This window comes from Pleurodeles waltl, chromosome 10, assembly GCF_031143425.1.
Source record: "Pleurodeles waltl isolate 20211129_DDA chromosome 10, aPleWal1.hap1.20221129, whole genome shotgun sequence".
In the NCBI taxonomy this organism is placed as follows: Eukaryota; Metazoa; Chordata; class Amphibia; order Caudata; family Salamandridae; genus Pleurodeles; species Pleurodeles waltl.
The window spans coordinates 788137977-788159872 of record NC_090449.1 but is presented as its reverse complement, the minus strand read 5'-3'; the positions used below and the strand labels follow the sequence as shown (position 1 = coordinate 788159872).

The following is a 21896-nucleotide window of genomic DNA, read 5'->3' as shown; positions in this document are numbered from 1 at the left end:
AGGGATTAGCTCCACCAAAGTTGGACAGCTGGCAGAGAGGACAAAGAGGACAACTCCAGATCGCCACCTGTTATGCAGGATCCAGGCAGCTCAGGATGAGGAGATCCACGCAGCCGGTCGTTGTTGCAGTAGGTGCCTGCGGACGCAGGGGAGTGACTCCTTCACTCCAAGGGAGATTCCTTCCTTCTTGTGCAGGCATACGACTTGCTGCCCTCAGAGGATACACAGCTGGTGAAATGTTGCAGCAGCTGGAATAAGCCATGGAAACAATGTTGCAAGAAGAGTCTTCTTCATGGATGCAGATTGTCCGTTCCTGGAGGGTCCAGTCGCAGTTCCAGAAGTCGAAGTAAGGTTGCAGAGGAGTCCTGCTGGAATCTTGCAAGCTGAATCTGAGGACCCAGCCAAGAGAAAGACCCTAAATAGCTCTGAAAGGGGGATTGGTCAACTAGCCAGGTGACCACCTACGAATGGGGCTCTGACGTCACCTGCTTGGCCTGGCCACTCAGATGCTCCCAGAGGGCCCTGCCAATCCTGGATTCAAGATTGCAGAACCCTGGGACCCTCTGGAGGAGCTCTGGGCACCACCCCTAGGGTGCTGATGGACAGGGGCATGGTCACTCCCCTTTCCATTGTCCAGTTTTGCGCCAAAGCGGGGACTGGAGGTCCCTGAACCAGTGTAGACTGGTTTTATGCACAGAGGGCACCAAATGTGCTCTTCAAAGCATACCAGTGGCCTGGGGAGGCTCCTCCTCCCAAGCCCTGTAACACCTATTTTCAAAGGAAGAGGTTGTTGCTCCCCTCTCCCAAAGGAAATCCTTTGTTCTGCCTTCCTGGGCTTGAGCTGTTCAAGCAGCAGGAGGGTAGAAACCTGCCTGAGGGGTGGCAGCAGCTTGGACTGCTTGGAAAACCCTTGAAGACTGGGAGGAGCAATGCAGGGGGTCTTTTACGGAGCCCCCAGGGTGCATGGAATCATACAACCAATACTGGCAACAGTACTGGGGTATGCTTCCGACAGTTCGGTTACCATTACCAGTAGGTTCGGAGTTACCATTATGTAGCTGGATGCAGTTAGTGACCTATGTTCAGTACACGCATAAAATGGCGTCCCCACCCTCATGAAGTCCATGAAAATGGCACTGGAGTTCGTGGGGGCACCTCTGCTAGTGCAGGGGTGCCCTCACATACAGGTACTTGCAGCCTTTCCTCTGGGCTAGGAGGGCCTGCCATAGGGGTGACTTATAGTGACTTGGTGCATGCATCCTTTCACGCAGGCTACAATGGCAGGCCTGCAGAACACTTTGCATGGGCTTCCTATGGGTGGCATAATACATGCTGCATCCCCTGGTACCCCAATGCCCTGGGGACCTAGGTATCATATAAGAGGGACTTACATGAGGCAACAATTATGCTAAATGTGGGGTGAAAAAGGTTCCAACAACTAAATTAGAAGGGAGAGCGCGTAATCACTGTGGTCCTTGTTAGCAGGATCCCAGTGAGCACAAACACTGACAACAGCTAGAAAATGGGGGTAAAACCATGCCAAGAAAGCGGGTACTTTCCAACACGGGGTCACCTAGATACTCACTTTTTGGGGTCCCAAGTTCTCCCAGCTGCCTTCTAACTTCTCCACATCCTTGGGTGGGGGCACTCACTTAGCATTCAAGTATTTTAGTATATGGTTTGGCACCCCTAGAGGGCCCTAGCTATTTTTCACTATTTCTTGCCAATGCTTGTTGCTTCTATATGCTAATTCATAATATTTACTGTGTACATATAGTGTGTACATACCTCCGGTTGGGAGACTAACTAGAAGTGATTTAGTTCAGTGTCACTGTAATAAAATACCTATACTTTTGCAACACTGTGTAGTTCCTTTGATGTGGGATAACTTGCTGTGGTATTGTAAGTGCTTTACACTCCTCCTAGGTAAGTCTTGGTTTTTCACCACAGCTACCACTAGAGAGCCCTGGCTTCCTAGATACTGCCTCACTCACTAAAAGGGGTTGCCTGGACCAGGTATAAGGTCCAAACACCAAAGGTGTCCACCACACAGCAGCCAAGCTTCCTACAATACTCAAGGTTTGGAGGGCTTGTAGATCACTAATGTCCCAGAATATATTTTTACTTTCAAGGACCCTTGACCAGCGACCACTACTCCAACAACCCAAACAAATCAGTATCCTTCACATCATAACTGGTTGTGTTTACTGGTATCACCAAGCCCCAGTTAAGGGGAATATCACCCCCTCACACACCTCCCAGACCAAAAAGTGATAGCAGACATAAATCCCATGCTCTATGATTCGGCATTTTGTCTCAAGTGAACAGCTCCATCAATTTTCAGTAGCTGCCGTCCCTGGCTGATGCTGGTTACAGTGCACTAAACTCAAAGTCACTTGGCTCCCCTGCAAGTGTGCAGCAAAGGGCTCCTTATAAGCATGGACCATGTGGTGTACAGCAAGAATGATGGTAGCAGCTGGTTTGTTACCAATTATTTGGTGAAGAGCACACCCTAACACATGGACCAAAAAGCTCCATACATGCACGCTAGATTATCAGCATAGCACAGCACAAATCCCACCAACTGCTGTCTCTGGCCAGTGGGGTGGAGGAGCAGCAGTAAAAACACATAATGCAGTCCTCGGTGGGGTTGGGGGGGGGGTCAGGAATCACACCGCAAAGGCTTGGTCATGAGTTTATTTATTGCAACACACACCTCCCATTCCTATTCTGCCAAGTCATAACACCATGCTGCGTTGTACTGGCCATGCTACTGCCAGTTCATGGGCATGTGTCCCTTTGCTGGATTTTCAGTGGTGATCTGACTGCAGCTATTGATGCTAGCAGTGCCACAGCATGGGGTACACTGGTGAAGGACAATAACGGGGCTGGTTTATTCCAGAGCACTTGTGAAATGTCTATGCACCTCATCTGCAGTTCATTTTGAAATGTGGGAAGTTGTTACAGTGTAATGACTCTAGGGCAAACGCCGGTTACTGGGATCCAACCTCGAAATTCGCAGTCTTTTACCACATGTGACCTGGTGCTACCTTACTATTGGGACCAAATTGAGAACCAGGTACACCTCTAAGCACTTATCAGCAGAAAAGTCCAAGGGTAAATCCTTTAAGCAAAAAAAATAAAAAGCATTTAATTCACACAACAGAAATCAATACAATAAAAAATGTACAGAATGTATGTCAGACTCCTACAGTCCCCTCTTCAGCTAGAATTCGGTGTAAAAAAGCCTGTGTTAAAGAAAGTAAAACCCCTTACTATGGTGTTAATCAGAAAGACGAAATATAAAATCCCTTCCTGTTGTATTTGTCAGTGTCCACAGTGGAGAAAACCCCTTACGATTGCATTTGCCTTGAAGGTTACTCCATGCAAAACCCCTTCCTACAGTATTTGACAATGTCTGCTTTAACAATATCTCTATCAATTGCAAGCACTAGACCTACTTCTTAACCCCTTCAATGTGGGCGTCGCCCTGGTGCGAGCCACGACCAGTGGCCGACACCAGGGAGGGGGTTAATAAATCCTCGGGTGCGTTGCACGCGAGGATTATTATTCTTTTTTGTCCCTGGGAGACATGGAAGCTCTTCCATGTCCCCCCCAACCCTTTGTGTAACAATGTTGATTTCCCCATCGGAGCAGGAAGCAGCCTTGCGGCCGCTTTCTGCATCAATGGGGAAAACGGCCTTCCCCACGTTCGGGAAGGCCTCGTAAGAAAGGGGGGGGGGGAGTCTCCCCTTTCTTACGAGGCCTTCCTGGCCCCGGATCGCAACACAGCATTTTTATCGGGAGACTTGGGGGAATGCTGGGTGGAAGGAAATTTGTGGCTCCTCTCAGATTCCAGAACTTTCTGTCACTGAAATGAGAGGCGAAAAAGTGTTTTTTGGCCAAATTTTGATGTTTGCAAAGGATTCTGGGTAACAGAACCTGGCCAGAGCCCCACAAGTCACCACATCTTGGATTTCCCAGGGTTTCTAGTTTTCAAAAAGGCGCTGGTTTGCTAGGTTTCCCCAGGTGCCGGCTGAGCTAGAGGCCAAAATCCACAGGTAGGCACTGTTTTCTATGAAAAAATGTGTCCACAGTGTGTTTTGGGGCATTTCCTGTCGCGGGCACTATCCCTACCCACAAAAGTGAGGTATAATTTTTATCGGGAGACTTGGGGGAATGCTGGGTGGAAGGAAATTTGTGGCTCCTCTCAGATTCCAGAACTTTGTCACCGAAATGTGAGGAAAAGGCGTTTTTTAGCCAAAATATACTGGGTATACTAGCAGCATGCTACAGCGTAGGCAATGTTTAGTTGGAAGAATGCTGAATTCCAGTGCAACCTGTGAGGAGTATATTTGTGCCCTGCATAATTAGGAGTACAGATTTTTGTTACTCATACTCATCAGTGAGCATAAGTAACAGACGGAGGAGATGTGAGGGATAAAATGGATTAGCTTTGTATTGTTTCGCAGGCTAGCAGGGTGCGCGTTGTAAGTGTGGCCTATGTGCAGTCCCGCTGTTTCAAGTTTTCAGCCTCCTTCCAGTTAGTGACAGGAATGGGTGTGAAACCAATGCTGGATCCCAGAAAGCTAAACATTTCTGAAAACTAGACAAAATTCTGAATTCAGCAAGAGGTGTAGATCCTACAAGGTTTTCCTACAGTAAATAACAGCTGAAATAAAAAAATTATTGAAATTGAGCTGAAAACAGCAATTTTTCTTTGTTTTACTGCAATATACCATTATGTCTGCTGGACTCTTCTGGTTGCGGGGATATAAAGGGCTTGTAGGTTCATCAAGAACCCTAGGTACTCAGAGCAAATAAATGAGCTGCACCCTGCAGTTGGTTTTCATTCTATACTGGGTATACAGCAATTCATTTGCTGAAACGAGCTCAAGATAAGGTTTTGAGGAGCAGTGGTTATTTGCACATCTCTGAATTCCGGGGGTACCCATACTAGCATGTGAATTGCAGGGCATTTCTCAAATACACGTCTTTTTTTACACACATATTTGGAAGGAAAAAATGTAGGCTCTAGCTCAGCCGGCATCTAGGGAAACCTACCAAACCTGTGAATTTTTTTTAAAACTAGAGACCTAGGGGAATCCAAGATGGGGTGACTTGTGGGGCTCTGACCAGGTTCTGTTACCCAGAATCCTTTGAAAACCTCAAAAGGTGGCTAAAAAAACAAAAAACAAAAAAAAAAAAAAACATGTTTTCCTCACATTTCAGTGACAGAAAGTTCTGGAATCTGAGAGGAGCCACAAATTTCCATCCACCCAGCGTTCCCCCCAAGTCTCCCGATAAAAATGATACCTCACTTGTGTGGGTAGGTCTGGTGCCCGCGACAGGAATAGATCACACAACGGTCAATGTTGGTCCTTACATGAGGCAGCTGTTGACCCTGGGGTGATCCATTCCTGACGCAGGCACTCAAGTGGGGTAGTGTTTTTATCAGGACAGGTGAGGAGTCACTGGGTGGTAGGAATTTTGTGGATCCCAGCATATTCCTGTAGTTTGTGTGACAGAAATGCGAGAAAAATAGTTTTTATTCAACATTTCAGCTTTGCAGGGTATTCTGGGTAAGAAAACTTTGGGGAATCCACACAAGTCACACCTCTGTGGACTCCCCTGAATGTCTAGTTTCCAGAAATGTTTGGGTTTAGTGTGTTTCTCTATATGGCCGCAGAACCCAGTACCAAAAACACAGGTGCCTGCCTTACAAAACCAGTTTGTTTTGCTATAGATAATTTTGATGTCTCCACAGTACGATTTGGGTCTGAACTGAATTGGGGAGCTCCCACGCGAGCACTCTGCTTGCCGCCGCATTCACCTGCTCTCTGGGTTGGGCTAACCCACTATTACACAGTTGCACAAACAGCTTGCGAAGGGACAGCAGGACTGTCCTCATCACCTCCCTCATAATGTACTGGAAGAGGAGTTATCGAATGGGACTCCTCCGACTGAAAAAAAAATCACTCCCAGAGTCTGCCCCATTGTCCTATCCCTCAGATGCTGTCCCAGTATCTGATGTCTCAGTCTCTGATCCTATGTCAGAGCCGTACTCTATAACCCGAGTGCCGGCAGCAGTCATCCATCAAGATGCCATCTCTTGCTATTGGCTAAACTGTTGCTCTAACACACTAGCCTACGTAGGCAGTCACAAAATCGATGGTGTGTGAAAAGAGAGCAAAAAACCAGACTGCAAAACTCACAATGAGGAGCCCGAGGCAGTGCTGCAATTTCCCCCCCACTGCCCCCATTACAAGTTTCCCACTGGACTGACTGGCAGAAAACATGCAGCAGCACTGGACTCTGCTCCACATGCAGGTGAGCCCAATGCTGCCGCACAGCGGCTAGGGGCTCTAACCCCCCCAAAGCACTGTCTGCACAGATGGAATAGAGGAGCAAACTGTAGTAATGTGCAGAATTTAATCAGTAGACGATAGAGACCACCCAGGAACACTACAGTGGTGTTAATGCAGCTGTAACTTGTTGAAAACTGGAACAACAAGATAAAGAATATAAAACTATTTTTATTGAACACTTCTCACCAGTATTTACAATGAAGTAAACAATATACAGTCTGATAACATTCCATTTACTACATGAACATTCCCAGGCAGCCCGTAGAAGACAAGGGCATACGCTAAAAGTGTTTAGGCAGGCCAGGAGCAGAATACATGCACATCAAAGAACATTACAAAAAAAAAAATATATATATATATGCAGGTCTGCTTGTATGTTCAGATTTCAGTAGACATGTAATGTTAGGGTTTATAAAAGCCTCATGAGAGGAAAAGATATCTAAAGACGCCGTCTTCTTTTGTAAAGTAAAGCAAACTGCACAAAGCTTTACTGACATTGCCATCTACTGTTGATGCCAAAAAAAAAAAACTACAAAAGAAAAAAAATCTCTAGAATTGTGGGTTTCTTACACTGCTGTCAACGAATCTTTACAGTACTTCAGTTTAAAAAGCAAGTTATTGTGCCTCGTCTTCTGGACACGAATGCCAAGTTAACCGTTCTTCATAAAAAGCAATCACAACTTGAGGACACTTTACGTTTGCTTCTTTCGCTGGCACTAGGTCTGCTTCATCAGAGTCCTTCCTACAAATTAAATGGCACGAGAGAATAAGACTTTTATATTGGTGACACCGCCTTATCCCTCCCCTAATAAGCAGTTTAAAGGTAAGGAGGAGTATGTAGCCAAGGAATAATGACAGGCCACACTGAAGATAAGGATGCGACCAGGGCAGACTATTTTCATACATCTCACATTCTTTCTCGATAAGCAAATATAAGGGGAATGTGTTACCCTAGTGTTGGGGGTAGTGAAGGGTCGTTGTTTATGAGCACTCAGAACACACCCCAAAATACAAGCGATAACTCGCCACGTCCATCCACATTTGTGGAGTATGCTACTGGTTGGAAATGATTCTAATAAGCCCGTAGGGAGTGCAATAACCCGAGACAAGGGGTAACCCCCTCCCTCCAAACCTCCAGCCCACCAGTAAAATGGCAGCCCCCGGCTGTATTTAAAATGCCCCACGCAACGCCAATCTTACCATTTCATAAGAAACATAAGTTCTCCACTGCTGTCTGTAGCTCCAATGATCCTTTCTGGATCTAGCGCACGAGCAAAGCCCCTCGGCTTGTCGATCTGCCAGAAAGTTAAAGTGTTGAGAACTTTAGGCATGCATGCACTTCACAATTCCTCCCAACCCCAGAAGCTATTAGCTTCCTTTTCACTAAGTGTCTATGCATGGTTGAAGCTTAGCAGGACAGAGTCAAAAGTACATCTGCATTTTATTTAGAGATTTAGGCGATTAGAGAGTGTGTGTATATATATATATACACACACATACACACACACGTGTGTAACTAAGTGTCCACAACAGTGGAAAAGCAAAAATACTTACAGAATCTCTTTTCTTTTTGGTTTTGCTGTCTTCAGATTCACTGTCTGACAGGGACTTCCTTTTAGCTGCCTCTGGCTTTTCTTTGCCGGCCTTTTGAGAGTTCAAGAAAGCTTCTATTAATTCCGGACAATCCAGGTTTTCTTCAGGCTCCCAAGTATTGTCAGCACTGAAAGGGTAAGGAAAACGTGTCTTACGACGATTTGAAGTGAAGTTCACTTCTTTCCAAAATCACAGATGTGCTGCTGCGCCATGCACGTTGTTCACGGCTATGGTGTAAACAAGTTTTCCTAAGACATAATATACATGCAGCAACCACATATTTAACGATAAAGTATACATCACAAAGAACATACTCTGTAAACCCTTTCCACTTCAAGTAATATTCAACTTTTCCATTGACAATGCGCCTATCCAGGACTTTCTCCACCACAAATTCTTCTGGTTCCGCTTCTTCTACCTTTTTTCCTTTGCCATTCTGCTTCTTGCCCATTTTTTGCTAAAATAAATAAATGAATAAAAATGAAAAACAAAGAAAAAAACCTGCAAAATCAAACCAGGTTAGAGCAATACGGATTTTCCTCAATTAGCTTGAGTCGGCCAAAGTTTCATACCAGCCTTCACCTTCCCAAAACACAAAATCAACGTTCCGTACTGACTGGTTATTTGCCCCATACGCCATTATAGAAGCCCTTTTAGATCAGAAAGTAGTTGGTAAACCACAATATATATATTCGTTTCTGCACAATAATCCCACCCACTGCATTGTCTGAGATGTCTTCAGCAGCAGCATTTCCAGGCTACGTTCTTTACATTGAATATAGCAGCTGATGAATGCAAGCAAGCAACTTGACGGGTAAGAATGTCTTACCTAAAAAGATGATTTAGGGTTATACCTCCATATCCTACATGGGGAAGAAGTATAACACTGAAACATGGTAAACAGTCCATGTGTGCATTGGCGTTTTGTGTGTGTGTGTGTGGGGGGGGGGGGGGGGTAACATGCTGGTAAAACCAATCTTTGTGTAACGCACGACACGTGGATCCCTGGAAAGGCGTCACAGCGCGAGCCATACATTATTACTATTATATATTTAAGCAAGGCACGCCAATAAAGAAAATTTTAAATATGACAATACGTGTACGAAAGCATTAACGATGCCAAACAGGCCGCAAATCGCATGGAAGGGGCACCCGCTGTTATTTTGTTGGGGCGACATTTCTATACTAGATTAATACCACCCAGGCAGAAGCTATATTAGAATTCGAATAATCACGTCGGCCTGTGTAGCCATTTTCGTCCCTCCCATCTCAGCGAACATGAAAACCAAGACCCTCGATAACTACACCTGCTTTGGTTCCTTTAGGACTGCACGACGGTGGGTCACAGCTCAATTGTCTGGTTTCAGCAATAAACAAGTTAAGCAAAAAAATAAAACAAAAAAACACAAAGAGGCGGTACCAGCTTTAACAACCCGCGGACAGCAGCAGCTTCAGAAAGTCAGAGCATCAACAGCCCACCCCGCCCTCATGCACTCCGAGCGGGAGAAGCCCCTCCCGCCAACACCAGACCGCATGGCCTCACAATGAACAGAACATGTAGAAAGCAGCCCCCGGCACAAAAACCAAAGCTGGACGTAAATTTAAAAACTTGCCGATTTAGTCTGCGTCTCGCCGACGCCTTCTGCCCCGTTGGGACCCAGCCTGCCTCTAGACGCTAACCGGGGAGTTCCCTGCCCTGGCGACAGTGCTCACAACACGCTGCAATACAATTCAGGGCAGAAAAGCAAAGCATATTATTTCCTACATGCATCCACAAACCAAGAGAGCGCAAAGTACGGGGATGAGACATGCGTTACGCCTGCACAGCTAAGGCAGCGAGATAGATCAGCCCAGAACACACCATCCGCCATCTTGTTTCACAAGGTGTACGCATGGAAGAAAGAGCATTAGAGGGAGCGTGAAGAGATTGAAGGGGGTTAGGAGATAGTGCGTTTCACCCGCTATTTCTTAAGTCAGGTAGCGGAATCGCAGAACCTGTTGCAAACGCACCCACCCGCGAACACCCTAAACCATTTGAAAAACATCAGTTTCAGCAGAAGAGACAGAATCATTGTACCTATAAAAGTAACGAACTATGACGTGGGTGGGGCGCGTGCAGTAATTGTGACGAGATATAGACCGTTATAGATCACTTGATAAAGGGCAGGAAGAAGCAAAAGCGCGCGGGGAAAAAAACAAAAACAAACTTACTATAGATGACAGGAAAAGATCCGATGTCGAGCCACTTACCTAGCTAACTGCTTCACCCAAAAAACCGACAGACTATAATGAATATGTGATGAACTAAAACCCTTCGGCAAGTCTGTTGTATACTCCCTTCCGGCTTCTGCCTTATTGAACTGGTAACTGTAGAGGCGCGCCAAAATGAATACCAGCCACTTTTTTTTATTTCATTAAACTACGCGAGAGCTCGGGGACGGGGAGGTAGGCGGACTCTAACTGGATGACGCACTTCCAACAAAACCTCCGCCTCCAAGCTAATGAAAACCCCGCCTTGCTTTGCCTCGTTTATTAATGTTGCACAGATAATAATATAAATTAATATTTTAAACAACCAGACTATTTGTGTGGGTTACGCTACAGGAACGTTAAATTCTGTGCATAAGGCCCACTTTGGCGTCAGGCGAACATGACGTCATACTATTTATACAAGGAGACAGTTAAGACGTTGTATTGTCTAAATATAAAAACTTTGTTTTTTGAGCAACAGCTTTGAGCGCCTATGGAAAAAAACAAGAAAGTTCGTATTTGGGATTGTGCGTTTCAAACGCCCCGAGTATTCTACTTGTGGGAGGAACACAATTCATAAAAGGTTGTTACGCTAAGATGTAGGACGGTATTTGCGTAACTCTTGGCATCATGGGTAGGCGTCATCGCTGTTTGCACTACCAGCGAGTTGTCCAGAAAGACTAGACTGAGCTACGCAATCAGCGTAGGTGAGTGACGTAGATGTGAGCGAGGGGAGGGGGAGTCGTTACAGTCAGAAAGTTCTAGAGCGTGGGATCCGGTTACAGCTGGTTATCGAGAAGGCAGGAGGTTCCGCAGGTTGAACATTTTCTGCGTTCACGCGCCCTCTGAGACAGTTTTTGTCTTTGTACGGTCCTCCTATCTCTCTCTTACGTTTTACCTTTTATCGGTTTTATATGGAGAGACGAAGGATGGAGGTAAGCCACGAGTGATGATGCTCGCGCGGAATCGAGCAACGCAGTTGACTAGCGATACTGTGTGCATTACGTACTAGTGATGAGTGTTGGTGCCTGAGGAGCGAATGACTTGCTGGTCGCGTGTAAAGGGACGTCTAACTGCACGAGAGCCCTCTTTCGCTCGAGGTGAAGAGTGGGCCGTTTAGCCGGTTTGTACTGATAGAAAACCGCGATGGCTGCCATATTGCGCTGTTTGGAACCCGCGCGCTCCGCCTCCTGGGGTAGCGGGTTACGGGCCCGCACCCTGGCGTATTACTTTTTTTTTTTTTTTTTTAAGTACGCCTGGTCCTAGAGAGATAAGTGTGCAGAGATGTGGGTTTAATCCGGTTGTGGCTGCGAATCGGAAGGAACGCACGTTTATTGACTAAGATGTTTTTGTCTAGCTACTGGAAAAAGGGAGTGGGGGGGAACACACTGCCTCACATCCTAGCACGGTTTGCCCAATGCATTATGGTAAACGCGGTGCAACATTAGCGCTTACTCCAAATATAACTAGTTTATATTTACATGATTTACACGTTCTGGAAGTTAAGGGTTCCATTCATTTAAATTAAACTCCTTGTACCGATACACTCAAAAATTCATTAACGAAAGTAAAAATGGGGGGTGTTAGATAACGCAAACATAGGTTCTTTCAGTGTATTAAAGCCAACGTATTGTTGTTTGAGAATCGGGATTCATCGTCGTTGGAATTGCCACTTTGTCTTTAGCCTAATGTAACAAGTGGGTTTTATGTTCAGTTAAATCGAACCGATTTATCGTACCCACGTATGCCAAACGAAGTTGACGTGGGGTCATCCGGTAACTCTGCCCTTGCGTCGGATATTCTAAGAGATCTCAATTTATGTTTAGGTCGTAGGCTCATTTTTAAAGCGCATATGATTGATGGGGGAGTGTCCTGTGGTAAGCAGATAGACTGGCTCTCTGGCCATCAATCTTCAGCTAAACTTCACTAAATGGTCTTAAAGTTCGGTGTGCTAAAAAAGTGCCGATTGGGAACTGTTAACGCGTCCCTTTATGACTGACTTGTACACTCGGGGACTCGGTTTAGGCCAATGAATCTTTTGACCCTGATTGAAGACACCTTAGGATGAGATAGCTAATCAACATGTCAATAACGTCATCAGTATTTATCATTATGAGACAATTCACTTTAGTCAAAGACATTTAATGAGTCATGACGCAACCATGACCTTTCATTCATGGATAACAACACCAGTTTAGTAAGATTTTGTGATATTTATTCCCAATTGATTAAAATTCTAATAGCAAGTTCACTAGTTTCAATAGTAAAAAGCTCATCAGCATTGTCATAATTTGGCAACTCGAATAAGACTTCATCAAAGCATGAATCGCAATTATTAGAACATAACACAACGTCAACATAGGTTATCCTTAGCAGAGTATCATTAGTACACTTCTTCAAAGCATAGATTCAGTCATTTGTCTATTTGCATCCGTCTGGTGCACCCCTCAACTAACCTCGAATTAGCATTGGCATGTTGGGCTTCATGCAAAACAATTTAGCAACATCGATTTGGAAAACATCTAACTATGGTCTGTCAAAAGAAGCAGTTGGTACCTAGAAAGGAAAAGCAAACAGACAATCACAATTTCATTGTCCTATAGTTACCTTCCGTATTGGGTCAGCATACAGATTCTGTCTTCGTCCTCAGGACCTCAGTTGATTTGCCATCAGTCAGGAACTCAGTTCAAGTAGGACGGGTAAAAGGGTACTTCCCTCATGAAGAGGTAAAGTATAACCAGGCAATATAAGGGCAAGGATGGTTTTAAGAACCAAATCAGCAAGTCACTAAACAGAGTGACAAAGTGTCTGGATCATAGCAATAGCATTTCCCTAACTAATCTGAGTGGCTCCTCGTGTCATAGGTTTTTATCCCTTTTCTGTTGTACAGTCCCCTAATTTTTCATTGGATGAGGGTTTGCACCCCACTATCTCCAACCAATAGGTTACCAATTATCTCATCAAATTTGTCACCCCAAGACAGTTCTCACGTAGTTTATTGGTCCTTACGATTGACGTCTTCAGTGGGTAGAATGTCCGGTATGATTTCATACTCTCGTGGTCCTTTGCGCATCTTCAGTCAGTGGCTCCATTGTCTGTACTGGTTCAGGCGACCTTGTACTCGTGCTAACTAAGGCCTAATGTTTTATTAGCAGAACTTCAGCATATAACTTTTAATTATTAGTGTAAAACTATACTCCAATGTGACATTACATCATTATTAGTCATTTTCATGAGTCCCCGTGTATATATTGGCGTCCACTCCTCGTGGGCACATTTCAAGCATGTGTTTAGCAAAAATTAATTAATACATTTTCTATGCGGCATTATTATACATTAGTTCATAAACATTTCAAGTTAATATTGATTATATAAGCTATGCTTTCTCACTACCATTGTGCTTTGGTGCACCAGGACCTGGACTTTCACTGCAAGTACTTGGCTTTCAAATCTTGCTTCCTGTTTAAGTATTGAACATTTCTACCTGCACACGTCGTGTATTAAAACTAACATGCATGGATTAGGGCTTGAGCTCAGTTGACTGCTGCTATCTTATCAAATAATACTATTGTCAACTATTTCCAGTGCTTAGTGTTTGCCAACCTAATATTTTTTTATATATAACTTTTAGAGAGAAAAGGAACAGTTCCGCAAACTGTTTATTGGAGGCTTAAGCTTTGAAACAACAGAAGAAAGCTTAAGGAAATATTATGAACAATGGGGAAAGCTTACAGATTGTGTGGTAAGTGTGAATGTATTGTTTTAAATTTGACTGCCATTTTTCCACTTCTCCACGTCTCAAACCTATGTAAAAGACATTAAGTTACATTTTAGTCGTGTATATCTATGGTCTATTACGGTAGAGCTGTGGTTGTGGTATAGCATTGTCAGTTTTGTCCGGAATGTTCTTTGATTTGATGCCTTGTGGTCGAGAACCATGATCATCAGTTATAATTTAAATCTCACTTTCCACTACTGTGGATCATTTGTTGATTCATAAATTTCTATAATTCGTTGGTACTTGACTGAAATAAATTCCCAGGCTGACGCCACGGACCAGCTAAGGAGAGCAATATCTACAGGTTAGTAATTTTATGTTCGATGGCATCTGTCGCTGTAGATACGCATGTTCTGCAATAGCTCGCCATCTGGTGTTGGGCCGGAGTGTTACAAGTTGTTTTTCTTCGAAGAAGTCTTTCGAGTCACGGGACCGAGTGACTCCTCCTTTTGTCTCCATTGCGCATGGGCGTCGACTCCATCTTCGATTGTTTTTTTTCCGCCATCGGGTTCGGACGTGTTCCTGTCGCTCCGAGTTTCGGAACGGAAAATTAGCTAATTTCGGAAGATTTTCGTCGGTATTGTTGCGTTCGGGATCGGCGTACTTACATTCAACACCGCATCGAAGATCGAAGAGCTCCGGTGCCCTTCGGGGTAGTTTTTCGATCCTCCGTCAGGGCCTGGTCGGCCCGACCGCGTGCTGAAGAACGCCGATGGAACGGACCCCGTTTCGTTTCTGCCCCAAATGCCACAATAAATACCCCTGCACAGACCAACACTTGGTCTGCAACCTGTGCCTGTCACCTGAGCACAGCGAAGACACCTGCGAGGCCTGTCGTGCGTTCCGGTCCCGAAAAACACTCCGAGACCGTCGAGCCAGAAGACTTCAGATGGCGTCCGCACCGACAGCCCAACGGGAGTTCGAGGAACAGGAAGAGGAAGGTACCTTCTCGATCCAAGACTCAGACTCCGAAGGATTCGACGATACACAAACCGTGAGTAAGACGTCGAAAACCACACAGAGAAACATTTACAAGGCCCAGGGGACGCCACTGCCACCAGGCCATGGCTCGACCCATAAATTCGGTGACCGACCGTCTGCACCGAAAAAGGCCCAAACAGTGCCGAGATCGTCCGACTCCGGTCGAGACACCGGCACGCAGCCTTCTCGGGGCCGAGAAAGTGCTGGAGACAAGCCTCGACACCGTGATGCCGGTGTGGACACGGCTCGACGCCGAGACAGCGGCACCGAAACAGATCGACGCCGAGAGGTTTCGGCCCCGAAAAGGAAAAAAGTCACCTCGGAGCCGAAAAAACACACAGACAAAGTTTCGATGCCGAAACAAACTGCAAGCGACCCAGCTTCAGGCTCTTATACAGAAGAGCACTCGCTAACCTCCCAAATGCAGAAGCATAGATTTGAGGAAGAGCTACAAGCAACTGATGTGGACCATACGCAAAAGCGTATCTTCATTCAGCAGGGGACAGGAAAAATAAGCACCCTTCCCCCCATTAGGAGAAAGAGGAGGTTGGAGTTCCAGACGGATCAAACACCACAACCAAAAGTGGTGAAAAGAGTTACACCACCACCCTCTCCTCCGCCCGTGATTGACGTTTCACCAGCACAAACTCCATCACACTCCCCAGCTCACACCACCATGAGCCAGGGTGACCAAGATCAGGACGCATGGGACCTATACGACGCCCCAGTGTCAGATAACAGCCCGGAGGCATACCCTACAAAGCCATCTCCACCAGAAGACAGCACCGCGTACTCTCAGGTGGTGGCTAGAGCAGCACAATATCACAATGTAAGCCTCCACTCAGAACAGGTCGAGGATGATTTCTTGTTCAACACACTCTCCTCCACCCACAGCTCATACCAAAGCCTGCCTATGCTCCCTGGTATGCTCCGGCACGCAAAAGACATATTTAAGGAGCCGGTCAAAAGTGGGGCAATCACACCAAGGGTGGAAAAAAAGTATAAGCCGCCTCCTACGGACCCGGTTTTCATCACTACACAGCTGCCACCAGACTCTGTTGTTGTAGGAGCAGCTAGGAAAAGGGCCAACTCCCACACATCTGGAGATGCACCACCCCCAGATAAAGAAAGCCGCAAGTTCGATGCAGCTGGTAAGAGAGTCGCAGCACAAGCTGCAAACCAGTGGCGCATCGCAAACTCCCAGGCACTACTTGCGCGCTATGACAGAGCCCACTGGGACGAGATGCAACATCTCATTGAACATCTGCCCAAGGACTTACAAAATAGGGCAAAGCAAGTGGTCGAGGAAGGACAGACCATTTCCAACAACCAGATCCGCTCCTCCATGGACGCTGCAGATACAGCTGCACGGACAATTAATACATCTGTAACTATCAGAAGGCATGCATGGCTCCGAACGTCTGGATTTAAACCAGAGATTCAACAAGCAGTTCTCAATATGCCTTTTAATGAAAAAGAACTGTTCGGTCCAGAAGTGGACACAGCGATTGAGAAACTCAAAAAAGATACGGACACTGCCAAAGCCATGGGCGCACTCTACTCCCCGCAGAGCAGAGGGAATTACAGCACATTCCGTAAAACGCCCTTTCGAGGGGGGTTTCGAGGTCAAAGCACACACCGTCCAGTTACCAGGGACAGTATAGAGGAGGTTTTCGGGGACAATATAGAGGAGGGCAATTCCCTAGAAATAGAGGAAGATTTCAAAGCCCCAAAGCCCCTACTACTAAACAGTGACTCACAGGTCACTCACCCCCTCCACACAACACCAGTGGGGGGAAGAATAGGTCATTATTACAAAGCATGGGAGGAAATCACTACAGACACTTGGGTTCTAGCAATTATCCAACATGGTTATTGCATAGAATTTCTACAATTCCCTCCAAACATACCACCAAAAGCACAAAATTTAACAACACACCATTCCAATCTCCTGGAGATAGAAGTGCAGGCATTATTGCAAAAGAATGCAATCGAATTAGTGCCAAACACACAAATAAACACAGGAGTTTACTCACTGTACTTTCTGATACCAAAGAAGGACAAAACGCTGAGACCAATCCTAGACCTCAGAGTAGTGAACACTTTCATCAAATCAGACCACTTCCACATGGTCACACTACAAGAAGTATTGCCATTGCTAAAGCTGCACGACTACATGGCAACTTTAGACCTCAAGGATGCTTATTTCCATATACCAATACACCCATCGCACAGGAAATACCTAAGGTTTGTATTCAAAGGAATACATTACCAATTCAAGGTACTGCCTTTCGGATTAACAACCGCACCAAGAGTCTTTACCAAATGTCTAGCGGTAGTCGCAGCACACATAAGAAGGCAGCAAATACATGTGTTCCCATATCTAGACGACTGGCTAATCAAGGCCCATTCGTTAATAGAGTGCTCAAATCACACAAATCATATCATACAAACCCTCTTCAAACTAGGGTTCACCGTCAATTTCACAAAATCCAAAATTCTGCCACGCAAGGTACAACAATACCTGGGAGCCATAATAGACACATCAAAAGGAGTAGCCACTCCAAGTCCACAAAGAATTCAAAATTTCAACACCATCATACAACGCATGTATCCAACACAAAACATACAAGCAAAGATGGTATTACAACTCCTAGGCATGATGTCATCATGCATAGCCATTGTCCCAAACGCAAGACTGCACATGAGGCCCTTACAACAATGCCTAGCATCACAGTGGTCTCAAGCACAGGGTCACCTTCTAGATCTGGTGTTAATAGACCGCCAAACTTACCTCTCGCTTCTGTGGTGGAACAACATAAATTTAAACAAGGGGCGGCCTTTCCAAGACCCAGTGCCACAATACGTAATAACAACAGATGCTTCCATGACAGGGTGGGGAGCACACCTCGATCAACACAGCATACAAGGACAATGGAACGTACATCAAACAAAACTGCATATCAATCACCTAGAACTTCTAGCAGTTTTTCAAGCACTAAAAGCTTTCCAACCAATAATAGTTCACAAATACATTCTCGTCAAAACAGACAACATGACAACAATGTATTATCTAAACAAGCAGGGGGGGACGCACTCCACGCAGTTAAGCCTGCTAGCACAAAAAATTTGGCATTGGGCAATTCACAACCAAATTCGCCTAATTGCACAGTTTATACCAGGGATACAAAACCAACTCGCAGACAATCTCTCTCGAGATCACCAACAGGTCCACGAATGGGAAATTCACCCCCAAATTCTGAACACTTATTTCAAACTCTGGGGAACACCTCAGATAGACTTGTTTGCGACAAGGGAGAACGCAAAATGCCAAAACTTCGCATCCAGATACCCACACAAACAATCCCAAGGCAATGCCCTATGGATGAACTGGTCAGGGATATTTGCTTACGCTTTTCCTCCTCTCCCTCTCCTTCCTTACCTGGTAAACAAACTCAGTCAAAGCAAACTCAAACTCATATTGATAGCACCAACTTGGGCAAGGCAACCCTGGTACACAACGCTGCTAGACCTATCAGTGGTACCCTGCATCAAATTGCCCAACAGGCCAGATCTGTTGACACAGCACAACCAAAAGATCAGACACCCAGATCCAGCATCGCTGAATCTAGCAATCTGGCTCCTGAAATCCTAGAATTCGGGCACTTACAACTTACCCAAGAATGTATGGAAGTCATAAAACAAGCAAGAAGGCCATCCACCAGGCACTGCTATGCAAGTAAATGGAAGAGGTTTGTTTTCTACTGCCATATTAATCAAATACAACCATTACACACAACTCCAGAACAAGTAGTGGGTTACTTGCTTCACTTACAAAAATCTAACCTAGCTTTCTCTTCCATTAAGATTCACCTTGCAGCAATATCTGCATACCTGCAAACTACCTATTCAACTTCCCTATATAAAATACCAGTCATTAAAGCATTCATGGAGGGCCTTAGGAGAATTATACCACCAAGAACACTACCTGTTCCTTCATGGAACCTAAATGTTGTCCTAACTAGACTTATGGGTCCACCTTTTGAACCCATGCACTCCTGCGACATACAGTTCCTAACCTGGAAGGTGGCATTTCTCATCGCCATTACTTCCCTAAGAAGAGTAAGCGAGATTCAGGCGTTTACTATACAGGAACCTTTTATACAACTACACAAAAATAAAGTCGTCCTAAGGACCAATCCTAAATTTTTGCCAAAGGTTATTTCACCGTTCCATCTAAATCAAACAGTGGAACTTCCAGTGTTCTTTCCACAGCCAGATACCGTAGCTGAAAGGGCACTACATACATTAGATGTCAAAAGAGCATTAATGTATTACATTGACAGAACAAAAAACATCAGAAAGACTAAACAACTCTTTATTGCATTTCAAAAACCTCACGCAGGAAACCCAATTTCAAAACAAGGTATAGCCAGATGGATAGTTAAATGCATCCAAATCTGCTACCTTAAAGCTAAACGACAGCTGCCCATTACACCAAGGGCACACTCAACCAGAAAGAAAGGTGCTACCATGGCCTTTCTAGGAAACATCCCAATGCAAGAAATATGTAAGGCAGCCACATGGTCTACGCCTCACACATTCACCAAGCACTACTGTGTAGACGTGTTATCCGCACAACAAGCCACAGTAGGTCAAGCCGTATTAAGGACATTATTTCAGACTACTTCCACTCCTACAGGCTGATCCACCGCTTTGGGGGAAATAACTGCTTACTAGTCTATGCAGAACATGCGTATCTACAGCGACAGATGCCATCGAACTGAAAATGTCACTTACCCAGTGTACATCTGTTCGTGGCATCAGTCGCAGTAGATTCGCATGTGCCCACCCGCCTCCCCGGGAGCCTGTAGCAGTTTGGAAGTTACCTTCAATTATTTATATATGTATCATCTCAACCTTAAATAGGTGCATACTTAGTCACTCCATTGCATGGGCACTATTACTACAATTCAACTCCTACCTCACCCTCTGCGGGGGAAAAACAATCGAAGATGGAGTCGACGCCCATGCGCAATGGAGACAAAAGGAGGAGTCACTCGGTCCCGTGACTCGAAAGACTTCTTCGAAGAAAAACAACTTGTAACACTCCGGCCCAACACCAGATGGCGAGCTATTGCAGAACATGCGAATCTACTGCGACTGATGCCACGAACAGATGTACACTGGGTACGTGACATTTTCATTTTCTTGACCTTGCCTGAAGACTACATCCATTTTATTTGTAGCAGGAAGCACTCCACGGTGAACTTTATGGCTCCCACGTGGAGTATGATCCCTTTGTCAAGGAATGGGGATCACCTAAAGTAGCCAGGAAGAGAAGGGGCCGAGCGAATAAAGCGGGCTCTTGCTGTTTCAGAACACAGTTGCCACTTACTCGAGTACTCCAACTGCAAAGTCTGAGTGACTACAGTTGCAGCAGGGTGCAACACCCAGACAATTGCAGTTACTGTTTAAGCTGACTGTGGAAAACAAGGAGAACAGTGGTTTGGGATTCCCCTGAGGTTATACGTAGGACGGTTACTATGCGCTTGTTGGATTCCTAAAGACAATTCTGTGCATAAGATCATACCATAGCAGTTTGGTAAGAAAAATGTAAAAGTAAAAACCCTTAACGGCATATATCTCCAAGCAAAATTCCACCTCACCACCAACTAAGCTTCTAAATACTACAGTGGAAGACAAATCTATTGTAGAGGGCCTCTTTGGCAGAGCTTACAGTCCAGGACAGATGAACATTCAGCATCAGCACACAGAAAAAAAACTGGCGTATTCCCTAGCTCCAGGCTGAATTTATCCACACTTCTCCACAGCACTGAGGAAAAAGGGAACACCATGACGCTGTTATGATTTTTTTACGATTAGTATATGAGAACTGATGAAAGTGGCAGTAGCTCTGATAAAATACTTTGTAATTGTAAACATATGTTGGATAGCATGTGTGGCTGTAGATATACATGCTCTGCATATCTCCTGCCATCTAGTGTTGGGCTCAGTGTTGGAGGTTGTTTTCCAAAAGTGGGAAACTCTTCAAGTAGACCTTTTCATCACAGCAGAACACTCAAAATACCTAAGCTGTGCATCGCGAAACCCACATCTTCTCTCCAAGGGCAATGCCCTATGGTTGAACTGGTTATGGATATTTGCTTATGCTTTCCACCTCTCCCTCTCATTCCATTCCTGGTTCGGAAGATGAGACTACTGTCCTTTGCCATGTCCATGTAGCTCCCAGCTGGTTCACCACACTTCTCGACCTCTCAGTGGTCCCACATGAGAAGCTCCCGAACATGCCCGATCTTCTCAACCAGGAACAAGGACAGATCAGATATCCAGACACCAAGTCACTCAACTTTGTCATATAGTTCCTGAAGTCATAGAGTTTGGTTATTTACAGTTACCTTCCAAATGTATGAACATTCTTAAGAAGCTCATAGACCAACAAGCAGAGCATTTTATGCAGCAAAATGGAAACATTTTGTTTGCTACTGTCAGACTAAACACAATAACCCCATTAAGGCTTCAGTTCAAGACAATGTTTGCTATCTGCTTTACTTGCAGAAGGCAAATTTGTCTTGCACTTCCATTTGTCTACATCTTGCGGCCATTTCAGCATATTTACAGAATAGACCACATACTTTCTTATTCGAGATTCCTGTTAAAATGTTCATGGGAGGCCTTGAGTCATTCCACCCAGAATACCCTCAGCACTGTCTTGGAATCTTAATATTGTGCTCACCAGGCTTGTGAGACCTCCCTTTTGAGCCACTTCATTTGTGCCCTGTTCCGTTCCTTTCTTGGAAAGTGTCATTTTTAGAAGAAGGCACATCACTCAGGCGTGTTACTGAGCTCCAGGCCTTAACATTAGAAAAACCTTTCTTTCAGATACACAAAGTGATTCTTAGTAC

General features: G+C 45.1%; 2 protein-coding genes across 6 annotated transcripts in view; one reads left to right on the top strand and one right to left on the bottom strand.

Annotated features, from left to right (window-relative positions):
* Positions 1 to 6516: 6516 nt before the first annotated feature.
* On the bottom strand, positions 6517 to 10427 carry CBX3 (chromobox 3). Of its 2 annotated transcripts, XM_069211413.1 has the most exons (6): positions 10212 to 10352; positions 9575 to 9680; positions 8276 to 8418; positions 7923 to 8088; positions 7569 to 7663; positions 6517 to 7110 (listed from the first exon to the last, which is right to left on the bottom strand). In XM_069211413.1, exons 3-6 carry the CDS (start codon positions 8410 to 8412, stop codon positions 6984 to 6986), a joined length of 525 nt encoding a protein of 174 aa, XP_069067514.1. In that variant the 5' UTR covers positions 8413 to 8418; positions 9575 to 9680; positions 10212 to 10352; the 3' UTR covers positions 6517 to 6983. The 2 variants fall into 2 exon arrangements, with proteins under 2 accessions (XP_069067514.1, XP_069067515.1); XM_069211414.1 differs by lacking the exon at positions 9575 to 9680 and having other exon boundaries at positions 10212 to 10427.
* A 528-nt stretch (positions 10428 to 10955) lies between these two features.
* HNRNPA2B1 (heterogeneous nuclear ribonucleoprotein A2/B1) overlaps positions 10956 to 21896 on the top strand; it is a 172336-nt gene continuing 161395 nt past the window's right edge. For all 4 annotated transcript variants that reach the window (XR_011199162.1, XM_069211412.1, XM_069211410.1 and 1 more), the window contains exons 1-2: positions 10956 to 11146; positions 13843 to 13953. Coding sequence is in view for 3 of the 4 variants with exons in the window: in XM_069211412.1 (XP_069067513.1) it covers positions 11126 to 11146; positions 13843 to 13953 (132 nt within the window). In the remaining variant the exon portion in view is untranslated. The remainder of the gene's footprint in view (positions 11147 to 13842; positions 13954 to 21896) is intronic.

Coding starts and splice junctions, on each gene's coding strand:
- CBX3 (XM_069211414.1), bottom strand. CDS start 8,412: ATGGGCAAGAAGCAGAATGGCAAAGGAAAAAAGGTAGAAGAAGCGGAA. Junction 8,089..8,275: donor AAGTGGAAAGGGTTTACAGA/GTATGTTCTTTG, acceptor TTACCCTTTCAG/TGCTGACAATACTTGGGAGC. Junction 7,111..7,568: donor CTTATGTTTCTTATGAAATG/GTAAGATTGGCG, acceptor TTTAATTTGTAG/GAAGGACTCTGATGAAGCAG.